This window comes from Sebastes fasciatus, chromosome 17 (assembly GCF_043250625.1).
Source record: "Sebastes fasciatus isolate fSebFas1 chromosome 17, fSebFas1.pri, whole genome shotgun sequence".
Lineage (NCBI taxonomy): Eukaryota > Metazoa > Chordata > Actinopteri > Perciformes > Sebastidae > Sebastes > Sebastes fasciatus.
The window spans coordinates 19,417,443-19,444,956 of NC_133811.1; the positions used below are offsets into that span (position 1 = coordinate 19,417,443).

The 27,514-nt window shown below is 38.8% G+C and overlaps 1 protein-coding gene across 2 annotated transcripts; it reads left to right on the forward strand.

Annotated features, from left to right (window-relative positions):
- The first annotated feature begins 7,731 nt into the window (after positions 1-7,731).
- LOC141754084 (neurocalcin-delta B) lies at positions 7,732-26,470 on the forward strand. 2 transcript variants are annotated; one of them, XM_074612910.1, is made up of 4 exons: positions 7,732-7,926; positions 19,882-20,312; positions 22,742-22,847; positions 24,451-26,470. In XM_074612910.1, exons 2-4 carry the CDS (start codon positions 19,935-19,937, stop codon positions 24,543-24,545), a joined length of 579 nt encoding a protein of 192 aa, XP_074469011.1. In that variant the 5' UTR covers positions 7,732-7,926; positions 19,882-19,934; the 3' UTR covers positions 24,546-26,470. The 2 variants fall into 2 exon arrangements, with proteins under 2 accessions (XP_074469011.1, XP_074469012.1); XM_074612911.1 differs by lacking the exon at positions 7,732-7,926 and adding an exon at positions 8,300-8,436.
- The last annotated feature ends 1,044 nt before the right edge of the window (positions 26,471-27,514 follow it).

The following is a 27,514-nucleotide window of genomic DNA, read 5'->3' on the forward strand; positions in this document are numbered from 1 at the left end:
TGTACTGCGGAGTACAGCCTGCCAGCCAGAATGCATGGATGTGTCAAAATGTGCATGCTGTGAAAGTCCACAGGTCAAATTGCCATGAATGAATTATTAACTTGTGGGTCAACATAAAAATCCCAAATGGGTGCTCAGAAAGAAAATGCATCAAATGATGCAAAAATATTTGATTTATGTACAGTAGTGGTGAAATGGTTGAAATGGTATCCACATTTAATTTGAGCATTTGAGTTCTCACATTCAGCTGGAGCTTGAGGAGATTTTAGTAGAAACTGAAGGTCAAGAGGGAGGGCAAGATGAAGATTACACATTACTGAAAGCAGAGGGCCGTTTATACCGAGTTCATTAAACACTAACCGGGCAGGCAGAAGCTTCAGAGTGGTGATTGCACAAGACTGACCACAGCGATCAATGGTCAAAAATCTCCCCACCACCACCCAAAAAGACCGTACACAACAAAAAAGACCAACTTTTTCAGTCAGTTCTCCTACTATGTTATGAAATGTAAATTGTCAATTGAACATGTAACCACTAGGTGGCAGTACTACATTAAGATGTGTCTGTGTGGCAGCACAGTGACTTCACATGTGTTTGAATGGGCTTATCAGTGATGAAAGTCTTGAAAGCTGTTGCTCAGGCTGTCACAGCCTACACAACCTGCCTGCACTTATTGCTGCTTCTTTTGTGTGGGATGGATGACCCCAACCACCCTTAGTTTTTCCATTTACAGTAGCATATCAGAAGAAGCAGCAGTCGACAGCAACACCGTGTAAGACATTGGTTGCCAACCTTTTGGGCTTGTTAATCTACTTCTTTTGACCCATTAAAGTGAAGAAATATGTGCAGGTTATGGTGTGACATGAGAGTGAGTTAATGTTTCATCAGAAAGGTTTTTACAGGCCTGAAGAGGTAAATTCCTCTAGTAGCTATTTCACAAGAACAAAGCAAGAATTATAGAAAAGTGACCAAAAAATGTTTGTTAGCCCTTTAATCATCTTTTGACAGGTCTTGCGGTGGCCTCTATCTTCAGGTTGGCCTTTCTCACAGCAGACATTTTTGACTTGTCATAGCAGGAATATAGCACAGGAGTTACTAATAACACTAACGGTGGCTTTGTTCTATTAAACTGCTCCATTGAGAGTGACAGTGAGCCAGCATGAACAATATCAGGACCATGAAATCAAAGCAGCTAAAAGGAATTCAGCCATCATTAATTTCATTATTAACACCTGTGTTGTGTTGTGAAAAAGGCCTATAAGTCACACAGAGGTGAAGAGAAATTTAACATAGCAAACGATTAAAGTATAGCCATATATAGACATGACTATAATATTATTTTGATTTAGCTTAACTTAACATTTCATTCATCATTCCAACTTAAAATACATACATTGTGAGATTTAAAGCTCATTTTAACAGTGATTTACGGAATGTATTTGGTCTTTTTTATTTTCATGTTGTAAACATTGTGGAAACAGTAATTCTTTAGCAAATTAGTAGAATTAAAGTCACATTTTTTATATTATTTTTTAGATTTTTAGACAATGAACTTTTGAATGTAGACCCTTTAATTACAGGTTGGTTGAATTAGTGTCAATTTAGAGCGTTTAAGATTCTCAGAAATCTCAATGACGTCACTCAGTGAAGTTTTCACTCAAATGATTTGTAAATACAAACAGATGAGAGACTCTGCACAGTCACAAAGTCATCTTTCACACTTTTAAAATGCATCTGCGTCCTACATTTGTTAAAAGTTGGTAATGAGGAGTCAGGGTCGTGTCTAGAAGGTAACCCTTGAGTTGGGAAAACTCCCGCGAGATGGATGGTTAAGGTTAGGCATTGACCTCGAATGGTTAGTTAAGGTTATGATAGGTCGTAGGGCAGCGAGTCTCGCAAGAGTTTTTGCCAGATTTCGCAATTTGTGAGTTATGTTTTAGACACGACCAGGAGTTAGCTTTGAAGTGATTGTCTATGTGTGTGTGTGTGTGTGTGTGTTAAGGCATGTGTGCAATGCAGCTGCAGATCAGCAGCTTACCTGCTTTTCACTGTTACGTAATCTCACCACCTGAATTTAATGAGCTCATCTTCTCCTCCTCTCCTCACTTCAGCTCCTCATCTCTCCCTCTTGTCTTTTCACTCCTCCTCCTCCACCCCTGTGTCTGTCGCTCGTCTTCACCTCATCCTCCCATCTCTCCCCTCTGTCATCTGGGCAAACTTTCACCTCCGCACTCTCAACTCCATCTTCTTCTCCATTTAGATTTTTACCAGCACCTCCCACCCTCTCTGACGCCGTCTTTTATGTCCCTCCTTCATGCGTCTGAGACTGCAACCTCCTTCTTTCTTTTATCTATACTGGCCAGGAGTCAGTAAGGCTTTCATTAAGCCAGTTCAGATCTGCAGACAAGCTCCGGTTCGATCTGCTGCCACGTTCGACAGCAGGTGGCCTTTCAGCAAAGTGCTGACTCACGTGGTAGACACAGCAATTATATCCCTGCTTCATCACAAAGCATTTTGGATATTGTTGACGATGCTCTTCTCTGATCAATGAACAAACAAGGAAGTATGATCCATGTCAAATCAGGAGGTCAAAGGGTGTTATTTCATATTTTAATGTACAATGCATTACACATTTCATCAAGTTCAAAGCACCGTTTTCAATACCACCCCTCCTAATGAACACTTTACATCATGACTCAGTACAACAGAAGTCATTGTGTTGCGTGTCATGGTCTCATGTTGGTTGACAGGTGAGGACTTATACCTGGTGTCCCAGCTGTCTCGGTATACAGCACAGAGGAGACTTGCTGACGTGAGTCCACAGCCTCATCCTGACTCAGCTTATCGGCGCCGCAGAGCTCTTTGAAGTAAAGGTGTAGTTGCCTTTTCACTCTGCCTCCTCTGAGAAGATAAAAATAAAACTCCAAAACAATGCACATGACTTTGTAGGATTTATAAATGGTGTTATACTGTGGTGTCACATCTGATTTCTTGTATTTTCTGTAAAATGCAGTGAAACAAGACAGGGAAAATTCTATATATAACTCTTTTCTACTGTCACCTCCAGAGACAAAATAATAAAAGTGATCTATAAAGAATCAAATGTCAGAGGTAATATTCACAAACAATTAGCTCATTAAATGGTTCATTAAATTGAACCAGAAACAGAGTCCTATTTGGTGCTTTGTTTAGGTTGCTTGCATTTATCATTTTGGAAATGTAATTTAAGTTGCCCTTTATTTACTTTGTTGGAGCATTTTGGCTTTTTTGCACACGTTGCTGCAATCCTGTGTCCTTTTAAAACTGTAATCAATAGGTGGCACTTCTCCAAGAATTAAATATATTTCCAGACCACTATATGTCAGTGGGAGAAGTACTGAGATCTTTGACTTAAAGGACCAGTGTGAACATTGGTCGTGCTGTATTGTGAGATGTGCCTCCATTTCCTTCACTGTGTATTTGCAGCTGTTTTCATGTTTGTGCTAACATCTCGTGGCCAAGTCCTGCTGAACCTCTGAGCGGACATCTGCGGGATTGTTCTCACCGATAAACGGTCAGATGCTGTGCTAAGTTTAAAGAAAAGTGCATTGACTCAGGCTTCCTCCAAGGGTTTTTCCTCTTGGGATGTTCCTGGACAACTTTCCCCTCTGCTCAGTTGCTGCTGTCCTGCAGGAGTACAACAGAGAGAGAGTTCATACCTGTGTCTCCCTAATGGTTCTGGAGAAGCTTTAACACGCAGCTGTCAGCATGTCCAGGTTGAGAATAAATTCACCTGTTGGGTAATCCAGTCAGCCGGAGCATTAGTCTGCTGCTCATGACGCACGGGTCGACTCAGAGGAGCTGTCCTTGTTCTCTGACTGCTGCAGGATCACCTGCTCCTCTCTGATGTCCACTGACAAATGCTTTGTCATTTGATGCACCTTCAGTATACACTAAAAACACCTATAACCACTCTTAACAGTGGGTCATGATATCGCATATTGTTCATTAATTCTGTCTGTAGAAACTTGAAAATTCTTCTTTTGTTGCGGAGAACTCTTGAATGTTTAAATTTCAGATATCTTTCCTCAATAAGATCACAGTCCCCAGCCAAGGGATGTCTGCCAGAGAGATTAGCTCACCTCGAAAACTTTGGCCACGCTCCACAGTGGGTTCGGAGCGGAGCAAAAGGTTAGCTCTGTGTGGTTAGATAACAGATAATCAGTGAGAAGAGGTGTTTGGTCCTCTACCGTGCGGCTCAGGAGCTTCTCCATCCAGCACCGGCTACTTAGCCTCGCATCTAAAGCCGCTGTTACCTAATGACAGAGCCCGTGCAGAGCCATGGGCCGGCTGATTTAGAAGATGGCTCTCCAGTTCAAAGCCTCTTTGAGCTGTGGCGGACCAGGCCTCACTGGTGTGTGCAGATGAGTGCAGAGTTGGGGAATGCTCTCCAGTCAGATCAATGTTATGCAAACCTATTAGTCAGAGGTTGCAGTGCTATAGCTGCACAGTACTCAGGGACTCTCCCTCAGGGTCAAACTCACTGATGAGCTCTCATTTCTGTTAGGAGTGGATAACAATGCTGTCTGCTGCTTAAAGTCAACGACAGATATTACAGTATCAAACAATGCTATACCATGACGCTGATTTCCTCACCCCGAAACTGCATTGGTTGCTGTCAGAGACTCGTGATCTATGTTCAATCAGTGAAAATGGATTTTTTGTTGTTGTATATTTGCATTATTGTTTAAATCTTGCAAGTTCAGGACAGTAAATTTAAGATTTTATGAGGTTTTTGTAAGACTGATTATGGTCACAGATTGCATGGATCACTCTGTACAGTTGATGTTTTCTCTCAATAGGAACATGTTTTTGGGGATGTCCAAGTAACTTGGGGTTTAATATACCGACCATGAATCACAGCGTCCCCGGTGTTGAGTCTGGTTGGGGACCTTTGTTGCATCTCTTCACCCTCATTACTTCTTTTTATTTTTCCAACACTGTTTTTATTGTGCTTTTAACAGATGAAACATGCAAAACACAACTCTCCACATGAGACGTCATATAAAGTATTGTGATTATAATTATATATTTGTAATAAACAATCTGTCATATGATACAAATTTACAGTTCACAGTAGAGCGTATTTCCTTACCAACAGTCTTAACAACAGAAAAAAAGAAAAAAGTAATAATTGAATAAAATTCATAATAATATTAAAAATATTAAATAATTAAAAAATAAAAATAAAAAAGGGGATGATGCCTATTACCCTTGTCAGCGAACCAATTGGTGTATCTTCTTATCTCTCTACTGTCTTTAATAAAGACATAAAATGACCCCCCACAAAACTTTTAAAAATGCTTTTTGCACCTGTACCCAGCTGTGTACATGATCCACCTCTTCTACTAATTATGATGAGTTTTTTCATATTGTTGGAGCATGACATTCTGACCTGAGTTTGATGTTGCATGTGTCACCTTTGTTGTATGCATTCATGCATGGATCTCAGTTCATTAAAACTAATTTACCACCAACATTTCAACGGACATTGGTCCTGCCCTGCTGAGATATGACTTTATACATTTATGTATATTAACATTGTTAGCCATTATTTGGGACTTTTGCAACATTCCAGAGAAGTGTGACAGGATTTTCTTTTTTTATCTTACATAAGTTGATGCCTGCATGTGTCCTGAATGATTTCCAGACATTTATAACTTCTCTGTTATGTTTAGTTTTTGAATGCAGCGAATCATTCTGTCTGTCAGTGAGGTCAGGAATTTGCTGACTCAGCAGGCAGGACGAGTTCTCAGTGTACTTTCTAAGGCCATTTAGAAAATGCGCCCTGGAACGGCGGCCGAATAAGCCCTGTGGCTTTGACTTCCTCTAATCATCTTAGGCAAAGCATGGCTCCCAATGTGCCTGTAAGGGAACACCTGTACTGGGCCACAGCAAATGCATGGTGGTTATCGTCACCATAATCTCTCTCAGCATTATCATGCAATACTCAGTATTAAATAAGCTTATTATGTTGTCGCTCCAACAAAACATATCAAACTACAAGTAATATAAAGGTATGCAAAGAAAGTAAAAAAAAAAAAAATTAAATGAAGTCTACAACTATCGTTTGAATCCCTGCACAGCACTCGGTTGCAAATATTCCTCATTAGGGGAAAAAACAGCAAGGCAGATAAAATACACATAATGCATGCAAAACTATGGTTAGAAAATGCATTTGCATTAAATTACATTTTCAACAAGCAGGTGCACTGCACTGCACTGCACGGCTGCACAAAAAGCTAATAAATCAGCTTTTCCTGTATTTTAAGCTTTTGAAATATTTGAAATGCTGCCTTAAGGGGTTTATTTGTTTTTTTCTCTATCAGCAAGAAGTATCACAACCAAAAATACACAAGTAAACTCCATCTTTTGAGGAAGACCATGAGATACTGTTAATAGCAAATAAGAAAGCAGGAAAAGGCTAGTGCACTTGGAGACTATTTTTGACAGCTATAAAGAAAAAGATAAGATACAATAAGAAAAGATCACGCTTACAGAGAAATATATATATGGAAATATAGAAATTAGGAGATGTACACCATAAACAAAAATTTAACCAAAGCTATGAAGATATATAAAACAAATACAGGAGAATATACTGAATATGGAGAAAAATCTCCACATTAAATAGAAGTAGGAAAGCTATATACTATTGTATATGTAGTAATAACTAGTATGTGCCAAAACAAACCGGTTTCACTGTTCATTATAAAATAAATACAAGAGAGTATACTGAATATGGAGAAAAAACTACACATTAAATAGAAATAGGAAAGCTACGTATATACTATTGTATGTAGTAATAGCTAGCATGTGCCAAAATAAAAAGGTTCCACTATTCATTATAAAATAAATACAGGAGTGTATACTGAATATGGAGAAAAAACTACACAATAAATAGAAATAGGATAGCTATGTACTATAGTATGTGTAGTAATAACTAGTATGTGCCAAAACAAACCAGTTTCACTGTTCTTTATAAAATAAATACAGGAGTATACTGAATATGGAGAAAACCCCCACAATAAATAGAAGTAGGAACGCTATATACTATTGTGTGTAGTAATAGCTAGTATGTGCCAAAATAAAAAGGTTTCACTATTCACTATTACAATTTCCTATATATATATATATATATAAAATATATTTTTATTATTTATTTTTATACATATATATTATTTATTTATTTGTATTATTTATTTGTATTTATATATATATATATATATATATATATATATATAATTTTTAATATTATTTTTAATATATATATATATATATTATTTTTAATATTATTTTTAATATATATACATATATATATTATTTATTTGTATTATTTATTTTTTAAATATATATAATTTATTTTTATCATTTATTTTATATATATATATATATATATATATAATTTATTTTGTATTATTTATTTTTATATATATTCCTGAGATATTTAGAAAATATTACAAAGCATGTCAACTTTACTACACTGCCAATCTTTAATACTATAGAACTACTAGTACTTATTTTTTTATATTATAAATTTATTACAACTTTAGTGTGAATGTTTTACTAATGGGTGCTGGGGTTCTTGTTGCCAGGACAACGCTGCTTCCTATTGGCCGTCACCGCCGCACCACGTGACTTGGAGTGTTGACGTCACGCCGAGAGTCTGCAGAGAGCTGAGCTGAGCTGAGCTGAGTGTTTGCAGCAGCAGCAGAACAAGTCTGGCACAGTTTGGACTGAGAGCAGCCTGGAGAAACTACAGATCCTGAGTGCCCCCCCCTGCAACCTGTTGCACCCCCACCTTGTCTCTGAAACTTTTTACCCTTCGAGGTAATGGACTATTAGACTTTTTAACAGGATCCTCCACAGCAGCAACATAGAAGAGAGGTAAGTTGTTGCTCATGTTGTGCGTCCCTCCCTCGCAGTTTGTCCGCTTCCTGTTGTACTTTTTCCTTCTTTTTTTTTTGCATACAGCTCAGGTGAGGTAAGTTTACAGGTTGTTACTTCACAACTTATTCCTCTGCATAATATAACAGAAATGTACACATTTTTCTACCATAACTTTTGCAGCATTACAAGATGCTATAGCAGAGGATAAAGCTTTATTTCTAATCGGATGATGAGGCTGCTTCTTCTGGTTCTAAATGCACCCCTGAGAGGAGCTGGTAGAGGTGCTTGTTGTCTTCACACACTCTCTCTCTACCATATTTAATTGCTAGAATGAGTGAGGACAGGAAGTGAAAAATGAGTCCTGCTACCACACAAGGCTGAGTGAGGCAGGGTATCTAATTTCAGCAAATACACATCAGTCAGTCAGTCAGTCAGTCAGTCAGTGTGGATTCAAGCAGGAGAGAGGAGGTATAGCATTATTGGACTGGTGGTGCTTTACCTTGGCGAGTGAGTTGAAATGTTTGTTTTTACTGTGAATGAATAGGTCCACTCATTATATATTCAGTATAACAGTGTTATATAGTGTGATATGTGTTTTCATGTTTTAATGAGCTGACAATCTTGGCAGCTTCAAGGCATTGCATGTTATAAAATAGTACTAAAAAAATCAGAAACAAAGGACATGGAAGGAAAAGTAGCAGTCAAATAATGTTGAAAAGATCAAATAGTTGACAAAGATTTAAAGTATTTTATCAAGCTAAAGCATTTGCAGGTTCCAGCTTCCTAAATGTGAGGATTTGTAGCTTTTGTTTTTAGTATTTTTTATAATATATATAAGATATATTTACAACTTTTTTTGTAACTAGAGCAATAAAATTACAATTTAATCCATTATTTTTAATCATTCTAACATTAATTTTTGTAGATTAATCCATTGTTTAGTCAGAAAAGGTGGGGGAGAAGATGTCCATCGCAATTTCTCTTGAGCCCAAAGGTGAGTCTTCAGTCCCAAAGATACATGCAATATACAACAAATAGAGCTGAAGCAGTTAGTCGATTAATCATCCGTCTTTAATTGTAGACAAATACTTAATTTATCAAGTAAAACTGCCAAATTGCAAGATTCACTTGTTCCAGCTTCTCAAATGTGAGAATTAATTGCCTTTTTTATTTTACAGTATATAGGCTTAATAATTAAACCAAAAAAACATTTGACAAATTAATCAGTAATGAAAATAGTCATTAGTTGCAACCCTTCATTAAACTGCTTGGTTTCAGGTTTCCATTAGACAGTCAAGCAGCTGAAGTGAGCTAAAGATTGCTGCCTCTGAAAGTGGCATGTTGTATTAAGAGGCCCTCTGTTCAAATTGACTTTTCTTTGGTGGCTTGTAGTAATTGAATGGCACTGGTTTGGTTTTGATGTGGGATGTAAACAAGAACCTGCAGCTGGATTTCCTCTGGCGGTCCCTGTGAAGTGTTCACAAAGTGATCAGAGCGGGCGATGATGTGAAAAGACGCCAGTGGACACAGAAAGAGAAAAACTAACTCTGAAAATGACCTCTAGTAGTTTTTCTATCTTTAAAGCTCTGTGGCTTCCAAACGTTTCATTATGTTTTTTTAGGAAATTTCCACCAAAACTGAAGTGAAATACTCTTCTCCTCTTCTCCTCTTCTCCTCTTCTCACCTCAGGCAGCCAACACCACATGGCAAGAAAAGTTAAAAGACCTGCGGAGGTGCTGCTGACACAAGGGTGGAGTCGAGATAATGGCCCCCTTGGTGTCAACAGCATCCCTCCAAACATTTCAAGATGCTGAACTCTTACAAACATGCGCTATATTTGAACAGATGTTCTATTTTGGTGTGCGTGGGTTTGTTTTGGGCCAGACTGACCACACTGGCAGAATCCCTCTGTAGTTATGCTCGTCTGTGCGGCACTTGGTGCTCTTTTTGAATTAAATTAGACCTTTTTTTTAGAGGAAGCGGACCGGGAGAGTGATCGGAAGAAAGCAAGGATGAGTGGAAGATTAAACTGAAGGAGGAAGAGAGAGCTGAGATAAAGAAATAGATCCCGGCCTGTCACACAGATAACATTTTGGATAGAAATCCGCATTTCACACATGCTGTGCAGCAGATATCGCCGGCAGAGAGAGGTGGGAGTTGTTTAGTCATCGGACAGATTGACATTTCCATCTCTGTAGCCTTTGTCTTTACAACAGGCTGTTTCAGAGAGAGGCACATTTAGATATTCAGTGCAAAGTAAACAGCACTCTCCTCGTGCAATCAGTGACAATTTGCTGCGAGCAAGTGTGTGTGTGTGTGTGTGTGTGTTTGTCCAATCCCGAGTCTGTTGCAGCTCTGCCTGCCTTCTTGCAGTTGTTGTCAGTGACACTTTTTTATCTTGTTCTCATTCGCTCCCTCATAATGGCTTCTCTGTCATGATTGTGGTTTTCTGCAGCGCCTTGACGCACGAAGCTCTCCGGCTGACAATGGGAGCTCATGTGTGCTGCATTATGATGAAGTTGCTGCCTTTGGGTTTCTCAAAGAGAGGATGGATGGGATTTAGAGAAGTAAAGAAATGGTTTAAGTAAAGAAACAGTTTTTAAAATGTAATTCACGAAAATCACATTTGAAACTATGAAATGTCCAGAAAATTGCACCGATGTTTTGAGTCGTATCGACAGCTGTGTTGGAGTATTTCCCCGATATTCACATTCCACTGATGTCCATTGGAGTGACAGATAGAGGCAGTAATGAAGGTAGCACTGTGATAAACGCAATTATTAAGGAAGTGTAAGAGGAAGTCGTGGCTATTTTTAGAGCTGTTGCTATGAAAGTTTGTGTTTTTAACAGTGATTTGACCTTCAGCCTCAGTTTGATGTGTCTTATGTTTGCACTCCTGTGGAGGAAGCTGGCTGCAACTCATGACTCATTATAGACCAATGTGCTGATTATTTTCTCTATTAATCATTTAGTCTAATTTTTAATTTTCAGAGCTGATTCCTTGTTTTGTCCGACCATCAGTCCAAAAACTCAAAGACAGTTAATTTACTATCATGTATGACAAAGAAAAGCAGGAAACCCTCAAATTGGAGAAGCTGAAACTAAAGAAAGTTGATTGAAAAATGATTGAAAAGATAATCAAAAAATAGTTTCCACTCTAAACTGAAAGGATGTTTATGTCACAAGACTGATGGCATCAAAATCAGCAAGATTACTTTCACTGTTAGTCACTGCAGCCTACTATTATCTCACTTTCTAATCTTTTTATATTAGCTGTTCTGCTGAAGATGTTAGTTTCCCCAGACAGACTCTGGTACAGATTGGATCACCAGTAGACCAGCCCTGACCTTACACTAAATAACACAGCAGATAGAGTTGCAGCCAGATATTCAAGGAGCCACTAAAGCACGCTACACTGAACAGCGCTCGTCACGATACTTTGTAACGTGAGCATCGGTTGCTCCCAAAGCTATGCGGTGCTGCTGCTGCTGCAGCGTTCGGTGGTGGTTTGAAATGTGCTGCTGATTAGACGTGTGATCGCAGATGGGGCAGCAGCAAGAAGATGGTTAAAGAGAGAGATGTGTGTACGGTGTGTCGAGATGTTGAGGAGAGCAGCAGGGCATCGTTTTTAGATCTCGTAAAATTTGAGCCAGAATGTCACAAGTGAGAAACCAACAAGCCTGACACCTCGTAGCTCATACGTGAGATTAATGGCTAACACATTTTCTACTGAGAACACATACTACAAGCTTTCTGTGCTCAACACTAGAGGCTAGTTTCAGGTGTGATAACCGCCCTGACATGACTTCGATGGGCTAAATATACTGCAGGTGGAGTCTGCAGATGCTCACATGCTCGATGAGATTTAAGTTAGAGGTGAAAAGAGTGGTCTTGAGTTGAGTCTTGGATGTGCTGCAGGATCTCACTCGTGTTGGTAGAAAGTTTGTCAGGTTTGTCATCCTGCACTGTAATTAACTGCACTTTAATTACACCGATGTCGATCTCGAGTAGAGCGTCCAGAGTCACAGTTGTGATGTCAACCAACGTCGTTTTTGTGTGGTAACAGCTATCTAACTGCAGGATTTATTTAATTTGGGAGGACATGGATTCTACATTATGGTAGTACTTTCACACTAACATATATTTGTCACCTTTTGTGCATCAACTATAAGACAGAAAATAAATCAGCTAAAAAAAAATGATAATCGATTAATTGTTGATTTTAATTGTTGATTAAGTCATTTCAAAAAGCAAAAAATTACAAAGAAATCTCTGATTTCAGCTTCTCAAGTGTGAGTTTTTGATGGTTTCTTTTAGGGCTGCAACTAACGATTATTTTTCATTGTCAATTAATCTGTTGGTTATTTTCTCGGTTAGTTGTTTGGTTTATAAAATGTCAGAAAATGTTGAAAAATATCATCAGCGTTTCCCAAAGCCCAAGATGACGTCCTCAAATGTGTCCTTTTCTCCACAACTCAAAGATATTCGGTTTACTGTCATAGAGGAGTAAAGAAACCAGAAAATATTCACAGTTAAGAAGCTGGAATCAAAGAAAAAATTACTCAAACCAATTTAATCGATTATCAAAATAGTTGTTTACATCCACTAATTGATTAATTGTTGCAGCTCTAATCTAACAGCATGAAAATGTTCTCCACCTACCAACATCTTTATTTAATTTACACACTTAAACATGGGAGGACATGGATTCTACATTATGAAAGTACTTTCACACTATTTATCACACTTTGTGTCTCAACTAGAAGACAGAAAATAAATTGGCTACAAATTTGATAATTGATTATCAGTTCTAGTCTTGCAATCTAATCTTCCTTGAAAAAAAAAAAATCACTGATTTCAGCTCATCAAGTGTGAATTTTTGATGGTTTCTTTCCATGCTGCTGTAAACCTGTTGTTGGACTCTGTTAATGAAACGCGCAACTCTGAGCTCTTACAAAAACAGATGATGCGAAACAGAATTACTCGCTTAAATAGCAGAGAAGAAAGAGAGTGGTTGTGATGTCGCAGTCCTCGAAAATCATGTGTCTGTGTGGTGTGTTGCCTGAAATCAAAATCGCATTTGAATCTTGACTCGAGCTGCTGCCTCCCAGGTTTGTTCCAATTCGTCCTCGGCTGAACCGGTCTAATCTGAGGTGGGTAAAGTTGTCGTTTTTAATATTATCGCAGCTGAGCTGAAACATAATTATTTAATTTTGACCTGTGGGTGAATATCAGATTGCAGATCTTGCGGGCCTAATAATTGCTTGCCTGTTAGGTGGAGAATGGCCGGCCTCAGCTCTGCAGCCCGATCACAGACGGATCATGTTGCATTATGAATGTATCATTCATAAACTCGCTATCTGCGATCGGTGCTCTTTCAGACACTCTGGCTCTCTGTTGGATTTCTCCTACTCTCTCTCTCTCTCTTGGATTATCTGAAGGACCTTTGGGTTAAGATATACCTGAAGGATATAAACGGAGACTTCTGCCTGTTACGTAAGTTGGCAACAAGATGTTCTAGGATGAGTGTCGTGTCGAGGGCCTTTGATTCAAGCAGCTAGATGAATGAGTCAACCGTTCAGCTGCTGCAGGACAAACATATTGGCTGCACAGTTGTGTGGGATTTTGTCTTCTTTACTACAAGTAAATAGATTGTCTCTTCAAAATGAAACTCAGGTAATTTTCTGTAGCAATGAATATCGAAAAGTGTCGAGTACTGAGAGTTGGGATCAAATACTTGGTCAGTTTTTAACTCAGTTTTTATTAATTTAAATTAAGAAACAACTATTTTATTTAGGCAAAGTTCTTAAACACTGATTCCTTGAGCGATTAGGCATTTGTTGTTAATTGAAAAAAGGGTTAAACCTGTTTATGTTCCCCAAACTAACATATCGAAAAAGTACTGTACCAGCATCGAGGCTCAGGTATCGTATTAGCACCAACGTTAAAACAGTGTTACGTAGCCCTGAATGCTTGCTTTAATGCCTTTGTCTTCGATTGGAAACCATTCATATTGAACAAATATTAAAGCTGAAATAACTAGTTGATTAATTGATCGACCGAAAAAAATAATCTGCACCTATTTTGATAATCTATGAGTCATTTGCTCAAGCAGGAATGCCAACTGGTTCCAGCTCAAATGAGATGATTTGCTGCTTTACTTTTTTTTATATGTGATAGTCAATTTAATGGGTTTGGTCTGTTGGTTGGACAAAACAAACATTTGAAGAGATGCCCCATGAGCAAGCACTCGGTGCGACAGTGGCAAGAACATATCCCCTTTAACGGGCAGAACCAGGGTGTCAGTGGGCGGCCGTCTGCCTCGACCGTTTGGGTTGAGAGAGGAATTAAGTCATCTTGGTGCCTTTTTTATATTTTCAGACATACTATAGACCATGCCATTTATCAAGAAAATAATCTACAGATTAATCAATAATGACAATAATTGTTTGTTACAGGCCCTATTTCTATTTCATGGAAATGAAAACCAGATGTTTTCTTGATGTGTAGCTGTTGGATGAGATAATTGATAATTGAACTTGGTGCCACTGATGATGACGTGTCATGATGTCTTTAGTTGAATATGATGCAGCCTTGTTGTTGTTGGTTTTAGCAGTTAAAGTCCTGCAGGTTGATCTTGTCATCTGCTAAACGTCTCAAACACTGAACAACATGTCGGTGTTATTAGAAACAGAAAGCGACAGCCTGTCATCTGCTGGATTATACCTGCACATGCTGAGGTCACCTGCTCTATCTCAGGCCCGTTCTCCTCTCAGACGCACTCACGAGGTTTAACAAGTGCCTGGTGTTCTCTCACTTGTCTTGATCTTAAGAGATGATCGTGGTAGAGAGACAACCACGTGACCTGTCCACTTGTCAAAGAGCCTCTGTTATGTAACAGTGCCTTCAAAGGTCTGCCAGCAACAGCAGCAGCAGCCAGGTAAGAGTCTTAACGGTTAATTGTAGGCGGTGATCTCTGAGAGCCAGGAATAGCTGAGTTCTTAGGGATGACTAGTTGAGGGGATGTTCAGTGGAGGTCTGAGCTCTCATCCCATCATTTCTTCTTTTAAAATATCAGCCAGGAGAGAGAGAGAGAGAGAGAGAGAGAGAGAGAGAGAGAGAGAGAGGGACGTGTGCAGTGTTAGCACAAAACAACTTCTACCCATACATACTGCACACATGCAGCAATACCTATATGTCTGTGGGAGGAAACGAAAACCCACAGGGAGTAACATGCAAACTCCACACAGAAACTACACCCAGCCGTGTAGTCTAAAAACTAGCAAAACAAATTCCATTAAATGTCAGAAAACAGTGAAAATTGGGCATTATAATATGTTGTTGTAAAGCCAATTAACCTCCGCTCCCTCATGTAGAGGAATGGGGAGAGAGAAACATTTTAGTCGGCTCTGTTTGTGTAAATAGTCTGGCTGAACAGAGTCGGTATGATTAGAGCCGCAGCTGAAAACAAACAATTACACAAGCCGACAGTCTGCACAGAAAGTTAATTAAATGCTGTTGTGAATCAAAGGCGGCATGTAAAGTAATATGTTGTTTCTCTTTTGACAACTCGCTGCCAAAAACAAAAAAACGATTGTATAGGCAGTAATTATGACAACGCAGCGTCAATAATCATCGGAAAAAATGCTCCACATCTGTTAGAAAATATAAATGCAGAGTATGTGACGATCCCGGTCTCAGCATGAAACAAAGAATGAGTGTATGAATGAAATGGGATGACGTGGAGTTGTCAAATGACATTAGGGCTGCAACTAATGATTATTTTCATTGTAGATTAATCTGTTGATTATTTTCTTGATTAATCGATTAGTTGTTTTGGTCTATAAAATGTCATAAAATGGTGAAAAATGTCAACCAGTGTTTCCCAAAGCCCAAGATGACGTACTCAAATGTCCACAACTCAAAGATATTCAGTCTACTGTCATAGAGGAGTAAAGAAACCAGAAAATATTCACATTTAAAAAGCTGGAATCAGAGAATTTGGACTTTTCTTTCTCGGATTATCAAAATAAATGGCGATTAATTTAATAGTTGACAACTAATCGATGAATTGTTGCAGCTCTAGATGACAGTCTAATGTGAGTGTGTGTGGTTAGGGTAAATTGACAGAGTTTTGAGTTGCATTTTTATGCATTTAGACTTTGAATGAGAGATATAAGACCCTAATTTGGTTGTGATAAGGCTTTCTAAAAAACATGACAAACCACTGTGAACTCGCAATGCAATATAGATATTATATTCACTGTATTTGTGATTTTATGTGGAAAGTTTTAGCATAATATTTATTTTCTTTATATAAAGTGTTTTATGTTTTGTGTATTTAATGTTCAGATCTCTGTGGAAGACAAATCTCCCTCTGGGACGATATAGTGGAGGTTGATGTTGAATACAGAAGAGGACACATATAACTTTCCTTGTGTAATCTTAAAGTAACCTGATTTCAAACAGTTATTTTCACTGTGTGCTGCTGCTGCTACGTAACAGCTTCTATCATGGTCAAATGGCAAATCTAATTGAACAAGTAACAAATTCATTAGCTAAATCAGCTGACAAGTACGTGCTGCTGGCTTGTTTTAGTTGTACAATCTGTTTCAAATAGGAACACTAATACTTGAATTTACACCCTCGCATATTTCCTGACCTTTGCTCTTCTTCTTTTTTTTTTTACATCAGACATGTTGACATGTCACGATAGGTGTAAATAATGATATAATTACGACACAGTCCATTTGGGTGCTTCACGGTCCTCGTATTGTGCACGCTGGGACACTTAAATTGAACATCTGTGTAGGTATGTTCATGGGAATATTTCAACGGTAAATTTAATTGAACTGCAACTAACAATTATATTCATTATTGATTAACTTGTGAATTATCTTCTTGATTAATCATTTGGTCTAAAAAAACATCAGAGTCACAGTAAAGAATGCCCATCACAATATCCTAGAGCACAAAGTGATGTCATTAAATGTCTTGTTTGGTTCATCTAACAGTCTCAAACCCTAAATTATTCAATTTACTACATGAAAGACTAAGAAAAGCAGCAAATTCTCACATTTTAGAAACGGAAATCATCAAATGTTTGATTTTTTTGCTTGGAAAAATGACTTAAGCGATTAAAATTGGATGATCAAAATAGTAACCTACTAGTGCATTAGCTGATACCTTCGGTTTAGAGCTGCAATGATTAATCGATTAGTTGTGAACTATTAAATTAATCGGCAACTATTTTAATAACTGATTAATCGGTTTGAGTAATTTTCTAAGGAAAAAAAAGTCAAAAGTCTGTGAATATTTTCTGGTTTCTTTGCTCCTCTGTGACAGTAGACTGAATATCTTTGAGTTGTGGTCAAAACAAGATGTTTGAGGACGTCATCTTGGGCTTTGGGAAACACTGATAGACATTTTTCTGACATTTTATAGACCAAACAACTAACCGATGAATCGCAAAAATACTCAACAGATTAATCGACAATGAAAATAATCATTAGTTGCAGCCCCAATTAAATGTCTTGTTTTGTCCAACTAACAGACCCAAACACAGAATTATTCAGTTTACTATAATGAAAGACTAAGAAAAGCAGCAACTTCTCACATTTTAGAAACTTGAACCATCAAGTTTTGTTACTTTGCCTAAAAAATGGCTCAAGGGATTAATAGATGATGAAAATAGTTACCTACTACTAGCGGATACCTTTTTGGATTTAATGTTGTAAACCGTCCCCATGCTGCCCCTCTCAGGTCGAGACTGTTTGCCTCTGTCTAATTTAAAGGCAGACACACTTCCAAGTCTGTATATGAGCGGTTCACGTTCGACCACCGCTGTGTAGCTGCTGCTGTGTTTTGTTCCAGGAGTGATGAGTGTGTAAACAGGTGTTAATCTCCTTTTCACACCGCTCCAGCATTCACGCTGGCATTGAAGTGAACTATGGGTAACAGCAGTGAACTCATTAGAGTTGGCTGCCACATTGCTAGAGCCCATTGTTTACCCTCAGTTAATTAAAGGATTATAGCTGGCTGTTTATGGAACATGCGAGTGAGAAATAAAAGGGAAAAGAAGACTGCATCGTTGCATTAGCAGCTAACAAAACTAATGAAAATGCGGCGCTATTTAATTCAAACTGCAACCACTTCCTCACAAATCTACCTATTCATACAGCTTCACTTAAAATGCCTTTTATTGCAAAATCAATATGTATAGAATAGTGTTTCTAAGACCCTCCGTTTTCTGTGAACTTGTCACTGAAGCAGCACTTTTCATTAACACTGAGTTCATTGTTATTGGCTAGAAGAGCATATTCCCACTGAAAAGCTTTACAGAAAAGTAAACATGATGGCAGGTCTTTATCAATCAGTCTTGATTAATTAATGCATCAGTGGGAAAAGCAAATTTAAGTCAAGTCAAATGGGATTGTAAACACATTGCATATTTTATAATTTCATATTTTAGCTCTGGAGTCTTTAAACAAAGTAAGAGAAGCCACAGACACTGAGTGGATACTCAGAGGTGACAGGTCTTTATTTCCCTTCTCGGAACAAGCTACTTGTACAGTAATTTGCTTTGGCCTGTCCTGACATTGCTGATTTTATCTGTCATTATCCTCGGCTAAGCCTAGAACAGCTTCCCTCTTCCCTTTAGCCTGGAGAGCTCAGCAGCAGCTAGCGGTCTGACAGGGGAAAGTGCTAAGCACATTAGCTGCAGGTTTAAACGATGAACTGCGTCTTCTGTTGAGTGTTGCGGCTCCCTGTTCACTTTCTGCAACGACATCGTTACACAGGAGAGTGATTTTTATCAGACACGCCATGTTGGATCAGCTCGGTGGCTCGTATGCATGTTTATTATATGCTTGGAAAGCGTAAAACAAGTCGTACTTGAGGTTTACTACATATATCTATATCTTTTCCTGCAGGTTTTTATTTCAAAAGCCTCCTCAAAACCAAAACTAAGTCGATAAACTATTAATTCAGAGGATGTGTATGCGTGTGTTGACGCATCAGCATCGTAGTTCCTGCAGGAAATGGAAGGTGCATCTGCAGAGATGCGTGCACACATTGGCATGAATTGGGGTTATCAACAGTGTGTGTGCTACACTGTTAGTGTGGGTGTAGTCTGTGTTGGTTGTGCACCATGAAAGCATTTGGTGGTCTCCTGTTGCAGGTGCATGGGAGACTGAAACTGGCTGAGCATGTGCACAAGACCGCATACTCAACGTTATCTCCGTGCTTTGCCTTTATCTAGTTTCATGATAACATTTACTTGCATTTTGTCATGAAACGGCAACAAACAAAATGAAAAAGATGAGTGCAGTTAAGATAAGAGAATCTCGCAGCTTACACCCAACTGTCGTCTAAATTATCACCGTTTAAAAAAGACAAAATGAAAGCAAAAACTACATGTTTACTAAGTGAACGGAGAAGTTGATATAAAGAGATGATATGAAGAAAAACAATATATAATCCACAGTTTGCATTGAGTACTGTAAGTGTAAGCTTTTGTATGTTTTCTATAATTTATAGTTTTCCTTTTTTAGAAGTCACAGGTTAATAGGAGTTTCAAACTGCTAGCAAATTAACTCCCCAAGTTGACATCTCAGGACCTCATAACACTTCTACCCAATAACAGCTCTTTGTGATAACAACACTGTGATGTTAACTGCTTGAATACACATAATGTTAGGGCACTTTGACATCCCAAAACTCCACACAGGGTTTCATGTTTCATGTTAACAACAAAAACTAGTTAGTACTAGCTAGTTAATCTATCTTTTTAAAGTGTGAAAGTGCATTCAGACTACGTTTTTTTCCTTTTTACATCACTGTCCTCCCTCCTCCTCTTGTATCAAAAAGGCTCAAGGTCATTTCAGATTAATTCTAACATCCGTTTTCTGTTCCCCTCTCTCCCTTTCTTTCTTTCTTCCTCACTGTCTGCAGTCTAAATCGCCGCTGCCCTCACATCACCCACAGCCTAAACAGAAGCAGCGACCATGGGCAAACAGAACAGCAAGCTCCGTCCCGACGTCATGCAGGACCTGATGGAGAACACGGACTTCACCGAGCACGAGATCATGGAGTGGTACAAGGGCTTCTTGCGGGACTGCCCCAGCGGCGCGCTCAACATGGAAGAGTTCAAGAAGATCTACGCCAACTTCTTCCCTTACGGAGACGCCTCCAAGTTCGCCGAACATGTCTTCCGCACGTTTGACGCCAACGGAGATGGGACCATAGACTTCAGGGAGTTCATCATCGCGCTGAGTGTGACCTCTCGTGGTCGGCTGGACCAGAAGCTGAAGTGGGCGTTCAGTATGTACGATCTGGACGGGAATGGATACATTAGCAAGGCGGAGATGCTGGAGATTGTATCGGTGGGTTTACTGTTACGGTCTAAAGTGTTTTTGTTCTGTTTTGGTTGCTTCTATCTTTATTTCCCTCCATCCTTCGTTCTCTTTCTGCCTCTCTAGCTCCATACAGCCCTCAGTCTTTCAGTTGCCATTGCATGCCATCATGGTAACGCCATGTTCCCTGGTCCTGAAACTCCTCCTGCAGTGAAGAAACATTTTGGCTCAGCCATCCACACCAGCTGCTGCATCATATATCCATCCTCTTCTATATTCTGCACCACAGCAGGAAAACCAGCCGCTGTGTAATTTTAGAAACCAGCAGTTCCTCTCGGGCCCTCAGACATCTCTAAATAAGACTTGACTGTGGTGTATTTCTAGAAGGGAGTGGTCCTCTCCTCATATTGACTCAGCAGCGCTACATCCAGCAGCTGTGTGGTTTTAGGAAGAGCAGCAGTCCCCCTTGTCATTCCCTCAGCAGCTCCAGTGTTGCTTTTATTGGATAAACGGTTCAGACACACACCAGCAATCCCTTACACATGTTGTGACGTCCCACATCACGGTGCTGAATTGAGCAGAGTGCCAAAGAATGAGTAATCCCATTCTCCAATCAGTGTCCTTGTGAGCGGGTGTGTTTATGTCTATGGATGCCTTGATACATCAGTCCAATAAAAGGCCTACATCTAATGATCTTTATCGATTCATCTATTTTAGGGCTGTCAAAGTTAACGCAATAATAACGCAAATTTGTTTAAACGCCACTAATTTCTTTAATGCATTAACGCAATCGATCTTTCGTAGGTTGTAGCAGGCTCAGTTGTAAAGCTAGAGGATGCTGAAGCAGCTAAAGATACTATATCAAACTATAAAACCTAAGGAATCTATTTAATTAATTTGTGATTAATCCTAATTAACTATGGACAATCATGCGATTAATCACGATTAAACGCTTTAATCGATTGACAGCCCTAATCTATTTTTTGTTTTGTCTGACAAACAGTCCAAATCCCAAAGACATTAAATTTACAATATATAAAGCACCATAAAAGCAACACATCCTCGCATGCGAGAAGCTGTAACATGGCATTTTTTGCTTGATAACTTGCTTAAAATAATGAATTGAATAATTTTCTGTCAGTCGATTTAATCTACTAATTGTTTTAGCGCCTAGTGCAATATTATCCTTACTGCAAATATCTTGCTGATTGTTGAATTGAAGTCTCTGTGACCTTCTGAGTTATCTTCCTCAATACAGCCGTCAAATTAGAAACAAAAAACAATAAAATGGCCTTAAGATAAAAAACAAACATACCCGTGCTTTTCTATTATTGACAATTAGTATTAAATAAGGGCCTTATTTTCTATGTCTCTGTTCTATGTCAGCTCGTTTTCTGTCATTGTTGATATTTGTCTGTTTATTTCTTTATATGTCGTCAAGGTGGCCAACTTATTAGGAAAAAAAGTAATAATAATAATGCCAATTACTCAATAAATAAATCATCAGCAGAAATGTTATTCATCATAATTAATTATTCTTTTATCTACTACAAATACCAAACATTTGATTACCCCTTTTCAAATGCCAGGAGCTGCTTATGTCTTATCATTGTTATGCAATTAAATACTTTAGATTTTGTGTCTGCTGATCAGACATGGATTGATCAACTAATTTTAAAAAATCAATACACTAACTAAATTATAATGAAGAAAATAACTGATACCTGCAGCCTTAATCACCATCTCGGTAGTGTGTGTGTATATGATGGATGCAGATGTGCACAGCTGCTCCGCTGCATTGCTGTTTGGACAGATGATCCGACAAACTCTTCATCATCATGAGGAACATTTCAAACGTTCTAAGGTTAAAGTTTCTAATAGAAAGGTGTGACAGGGTGAAAAACAAAAGTTAGCAGCAATATAGATAAAATATTAACAGCTTCAGCTTTTACGTATCTCAGGAAACATGAACAGTGAAGCAAACACATTCACTTTTCTTGATTTATCATCTATTTAAAAACCTAACCTGCATCTTTTAGACATGAATACTTCCTGTTTGTTTCCGTGCAGTCAAATCAGGCCCCAGAGCCAAACACAAATGAAAGTAATCCTTTATCTCTCTTCCTCCCAGAGGAGATAAGTTGATTGATGGGTCGTATATATATTTCGCTGCACTTTTAAACAATCCAGCTGATGCAACCTTGCAGTTGTGCTTCTGGCAGGAATAACTGATATGCAACGTGATCAGACTGTAGACGCGTTATCGTTGGAGTTTTTAACTGAGATATTTGCTATTTAAAATGTATTACACCCACTTTTACAAAGTTATAGTTTAAAGAAAGGAGGTTAGTTTAGGTGATTTAACACACAAGAATGACCGTTTTTACAGATGCAGTCAGAAACATAAAAGCTTCCATACTGATTTATGGTTTCTTCCTCTCTGCTCCCTCTGTCTTCAGGCTATTTACAAGATGGTTTCCTCTGTGATGAAGATGCCTGAGGACGAGTCCACACCGGAGAAACGCACAGACAAGATATTCAGGCAGATGGACACAAATCGAGATGGTAAGCCTTCCTCAGACTTCCTGTCACTCTGCTGCAGTGTTTTCTGCTGAAACAGTAGCTTCTTTAACGCCTATAACTGAATGTGATGTCAACATCTTACATTGGAAATCTATTCTATGAACACAGTGATCCATCATATATTATTCTGATTGCTATTGTATTGCCACAGCGGTTCTCCAGCGTTCAATCAGCCCGAATTCATTTCAGTGACTGACACAAAATAGCCTGTTTAGAGCCTTGAACCTGCCCAGTTGTCATAAAAGAGCCCAAATTGCCTCTGGTCTCTGTGGATGATGTGAAATTAAGCATCATATCTCTTCACTTATGAACAGATGTAAGCTTTTACATGGCTTTTATCACAGCGATATGACCAAATAATAATTTGAATAGGAACAAAGTTTAGTAGTTGTAATAAACTGAAATGAGATTTTGATTTGTTGGTCAACCGTTATCAGTCTCTGCATGTCGAGCTTACTGAACTCAATATCAATCAAAATACACAGAGGCGAATATGGGCTGATTTATTGGAATATAGCCTAACTTTTTGTCAAAAAAGCCCATATGATCACAACCCACCCAACTAAATAAAAAGAAATGGAAAGTCGCCCAACCTGGCAACACTGTAACGGCCCAGACACACCAAAGAATTAGCGCTGAGGAAGGCCGACCGTTGCGTCGCTTCACGTCACCTGTATCTTTGCCAAAAGTTGCACTCGAGCACATCGTAAAGACTACAGCCAACTATCACGTACGTTCTGCGCCTGCGTGAGATGAAATAACTCTGTATAAGTCTGTATTGGTCATTCAAAACGGGAAACCGGAATGCTGAGGATCTACAAGCCGTTGTTATGATACGTTAATGAACTAAAGCAGCATTTGCCGATTATTTTCACATCACTCACCTCTTAGCTTCATTCCAGATGGCCATGTCGTTGTGAGAATATCCATCTATTAGACTGATGAAGATGAAAAATGAGAAGAGCCTTCTGTGTGTGCCCCCTTGACTTTACTCGTTGGCTTGCTTTCTTCACTTCCGCTTCTCTTCTCGTGCACTGAGTCGTTTAAGCTGAACAGCCGATCAGAGTGATTTCTCTCACTAACGGGCTCAACATGTTGAATCGGCCAAAAAGCCTCCGACACGGGCAGACTACAGCCGACGGTGCTGGACACACCACAAAAAACTAGGATGACAGACGCTCACCGACGGCCCGAAATTGGCCGACGGCTAATCGTCTGGCCTTGTGTGTCAGGGCTTTTAAACTCTGGTCAAATTCTGTACATGCACTCTAGCAGTCTAAATTGAAGCCATTTAACTTTAAAAATATTTCTATAAATATTATTTTAAAGACCTGTTAAAATAACTTGTCAACGTGTCACATCACCTCGAGGAAGATATGTGCTCTTTGTTTTCATTTAAGCTATTTTTGATCAGCTTAGATCTGCTGCAACGATAAGCAAGACAATTAACCGATAATCTGTCTCTCTCTCTCTCTCTCTCTCTCTCTCTCTCTCTCTCTCTCTCTCTCTCTCTCTCTCTCTCTCTCTCTCTCTCTCTCTCTCTCTCTCTCTCTCTCTCTCTCTCTCTCTCTCTCTCTCTCTCTAGGTAAACTGTCCCTTGAGGAGTTTGTTGAGGGAGCGAAGAACGATCCCTCCATCGTCCGGCTGCTTCAGTGCGATCCCAGCAGTGCTGGGCAGTAGAAAACTGGACTTTTTCCCATCGAAGTTTGATTCATTTAGCACATTTTCAAAATCTGACCCACCTGAGATTGTTGACGCTGTAGAGGCACATGCACACACACACACACACACTTAGACAACTGTAGATACTACAAATACCAAAGCCTGCTGCATATACAATCTGTCAGACGCCCACATTCACATACTGTACATGTGCCTCTACGCCTGTTCAAAGGACTGCAGACAACACGGGTCTCATATACGGTACAAATACAACTCAAAGGACTGGAATCCCATCAAAGACTTGTTAAACACTGAATCAAAGCTGTGCTGTCTCAGCCAGCGAAGATAATCCAACAGATTCTTGAGGTACATTGAGCCGAATCCAAGTTCGCTGTTTCTTTTTATTCTTTTATTTATTTTTTATTTTTTTGAAAGCATAATTCCTTATATAAAGGAACTCATGCTTGGTTTGTTCTCTGTTAACTGACTCGGGTTGTTGAGAGATGACGGACAAAGTATTGCAATCTAACTCCATGTTAACGCTGACTGAAGTGAAGTACGTGAGTCTGGGACGACAAGTGTTCACAGCTTACAGTATGTAGACAGGAGATCTGGGAAGTCTAGTTTTTAATAGAAGAATTTAAAAAGGACTGATTTTTTTACGTATATTTTGGAGGAATGTTACATCAAACCAAAACTGACTGAGATTTCTAAATGAAGGGGAATATTTTGACTACAGATTACATCCATCTGCTCTTTTCAAAGTGACTTTTTATGCCAAGTTCACACACAGATCTACACGCACACTTCACATAAACCTTCATTTTCCTGATGAATACATGAACTCGACATATGCATATAAACCGAGCTGTGATTCTCTTTCTTCAACAAGTGTATAAGCAAAAAAAAAAAGAAAAAAGTTAGATGTTATATGAATATATAGTATGTTACTTATATATTCTTTTACTCTGTGATCACATTGTGGCGATTTCCTGCAATGGAAGAGATTCACTTTAAACATTTTGACATATAAATTATTGGAATGTGATGATAAACATTTTCTTTTCTTTTACTTGACGAATATGATATGAAAGAAAAGTTGTACAGTATATTCACTCATATTTATGCTAGAGATGCTACAAAGGTGCGGACCACACATATTGCTATGCATTCAGCTTTGAATATCCACAGGTACGTTTAGTGTACGTAGCTTATTTTGTTCCCTTTTGAAAGAGAAAATGGATGCAGATCTCAGTTTGATCCCAAGCCGCCCCTCTACTGACATCATATTTCGCAGGAAGCACGTAAACAGTGGCAGTTTTTGTAAACGGTATGGCTTCAAATGGTGTCATAAAAGTGCAACAGTAACATCTGCAAATCAAAGGTTTTGTGCAAATGTGACTCTTTTGAATGTGCACCAAATTTGAAATACACATGTAATTGTAAGACAATTTGAGGGCTACTGTGACGATGGAGATACAACTACCAGAACCAAGCAGTGACATTGGTAGCGAGCAACAGCAGCATCCACCAAACCTCACTGTGTTTTTGTACGATTTGGCTCTTTACTGCTTCCATTCTGCTTAACGTTCACCATGCCTGTACCTGCTGGTCTGAAAACACCACGAGATGCAGTAGCCTTCACAGGCGGATGAATGATTACTTCCGGGGGAATAATAATAGTTCAGTTCAAGTAGGTGATCAGGTACGTCAGTCTCACATTTCATTTCAATAGCATCTTGTGGTCAAGTGCCAAATATAGATGATTTCAATAAAAGAGAAACAAACAGTATTGTATCCATTTATACTGTACAGTTGTTACTGTCGAACAAAATACTTTGTCACTGTATCATTTTGTAGATTTTGTATTGTTAACTTGCATTATGTGTGTTCTGTGTAGGATGTCCATTTTGTAATTCAAATAAAGACAAAATGGGGAAAAATTGCTTATTTTCTTTTTTCATATATGTTTATTAATAAAAACATAATCAGCCATGACAACTGTGTGACTCAAGAGATGTTTATGTTGCTTAGTCTAGACTGAAACAGCTAAATATTGGATGGATTGTCAATAAATGTCATGGTTTCCAGACAATAAATTCTGATGACTTTTCCCTCAAAAAAACACCATGTGATTCATATTTTGCTGGTTTTGAGTTCAAAATTAAAGGATGAATTGCCATGAAATTTTCATTTAACTCATGTTTCACACAGGATGAATTGTAATACATTTTGTGACTACTCTTATAGCACCATCATGACCAAAATGTTTATTCCCATTGGCGGTAACGCAACTCTAAAGCTGGTTTGCCAACCGCCAATAAAACAGTAAAGAAGAAGAAGACGTCTCTTCCCATCATCTTCCATTGGCACATGGTAGCATGCTGGTAACCCTTAGATGGTGAACATGCTAACCTGCTAAACGATGGAAACCTGTGCCTACAGCCTCATAGCGCCACCATAATGTAAAACATTGTCCAATAAGTTGGTTTATTAGTAAATACCAGCAAAACGAATGAGAAATTTCCCATCAGCCTCAGCTAACTTTGTTAATGTTAGCATGCTAGCACAGCAAACATGGAGATGTTGAACATGTGAACCGCACCCTAAAAAGCCAAGATACAATTTCAGTGAAAATAGTAGGACGTAAAATAGTTTCTGTACGGTTCCTTGTCAGTGTATACCTGCTTAACATCAGTATGTTAGTGTTGTCATTGTATACACTCACAGGCCACTTTATTAGGCACACCTGTTCAATTGCTTGTTAACATAAAGAGCTAATCAGCCAATCACATGGCAGTAACTCAATGCATTTAGGCATTTAGGCATCTAGACGTGGTGAAGACGACTTGCTGAAGTTCAAACCGAGCATCAGAATGGGGAAGAAAAGGGATTTAAGTGACTTTGAACGTGGCATGGTTGTTGGTGCCAGACGGGCTGGTCTGAGTATTTCAAAAACTGCTGATCTACTGGGATTTTCACGCACA

Coding starts and splice junctions, on each gene's coding strand:
- LOC141754084 (XM_074612910.1), top strand. CDS start 19,935: ATGGGCAAACAGAACAGCAAGCTCCGTCCCGACGTCATGCAGGACCTG. Junction 20,313..22,741: donor AGATGCTGGAGATTGTATCG/GTGGGTTTACTG, acceptor CTCTGTCTTCAG/GCTATTTACAAGATGGTTTC. Junction 22,848..24,450: donor GATGGACACAAATCGAGATG/GTAAGCCTTCCT, acceptor CTCTCTCTCTAG/GTAAACTGTCCCTTGAGGAG.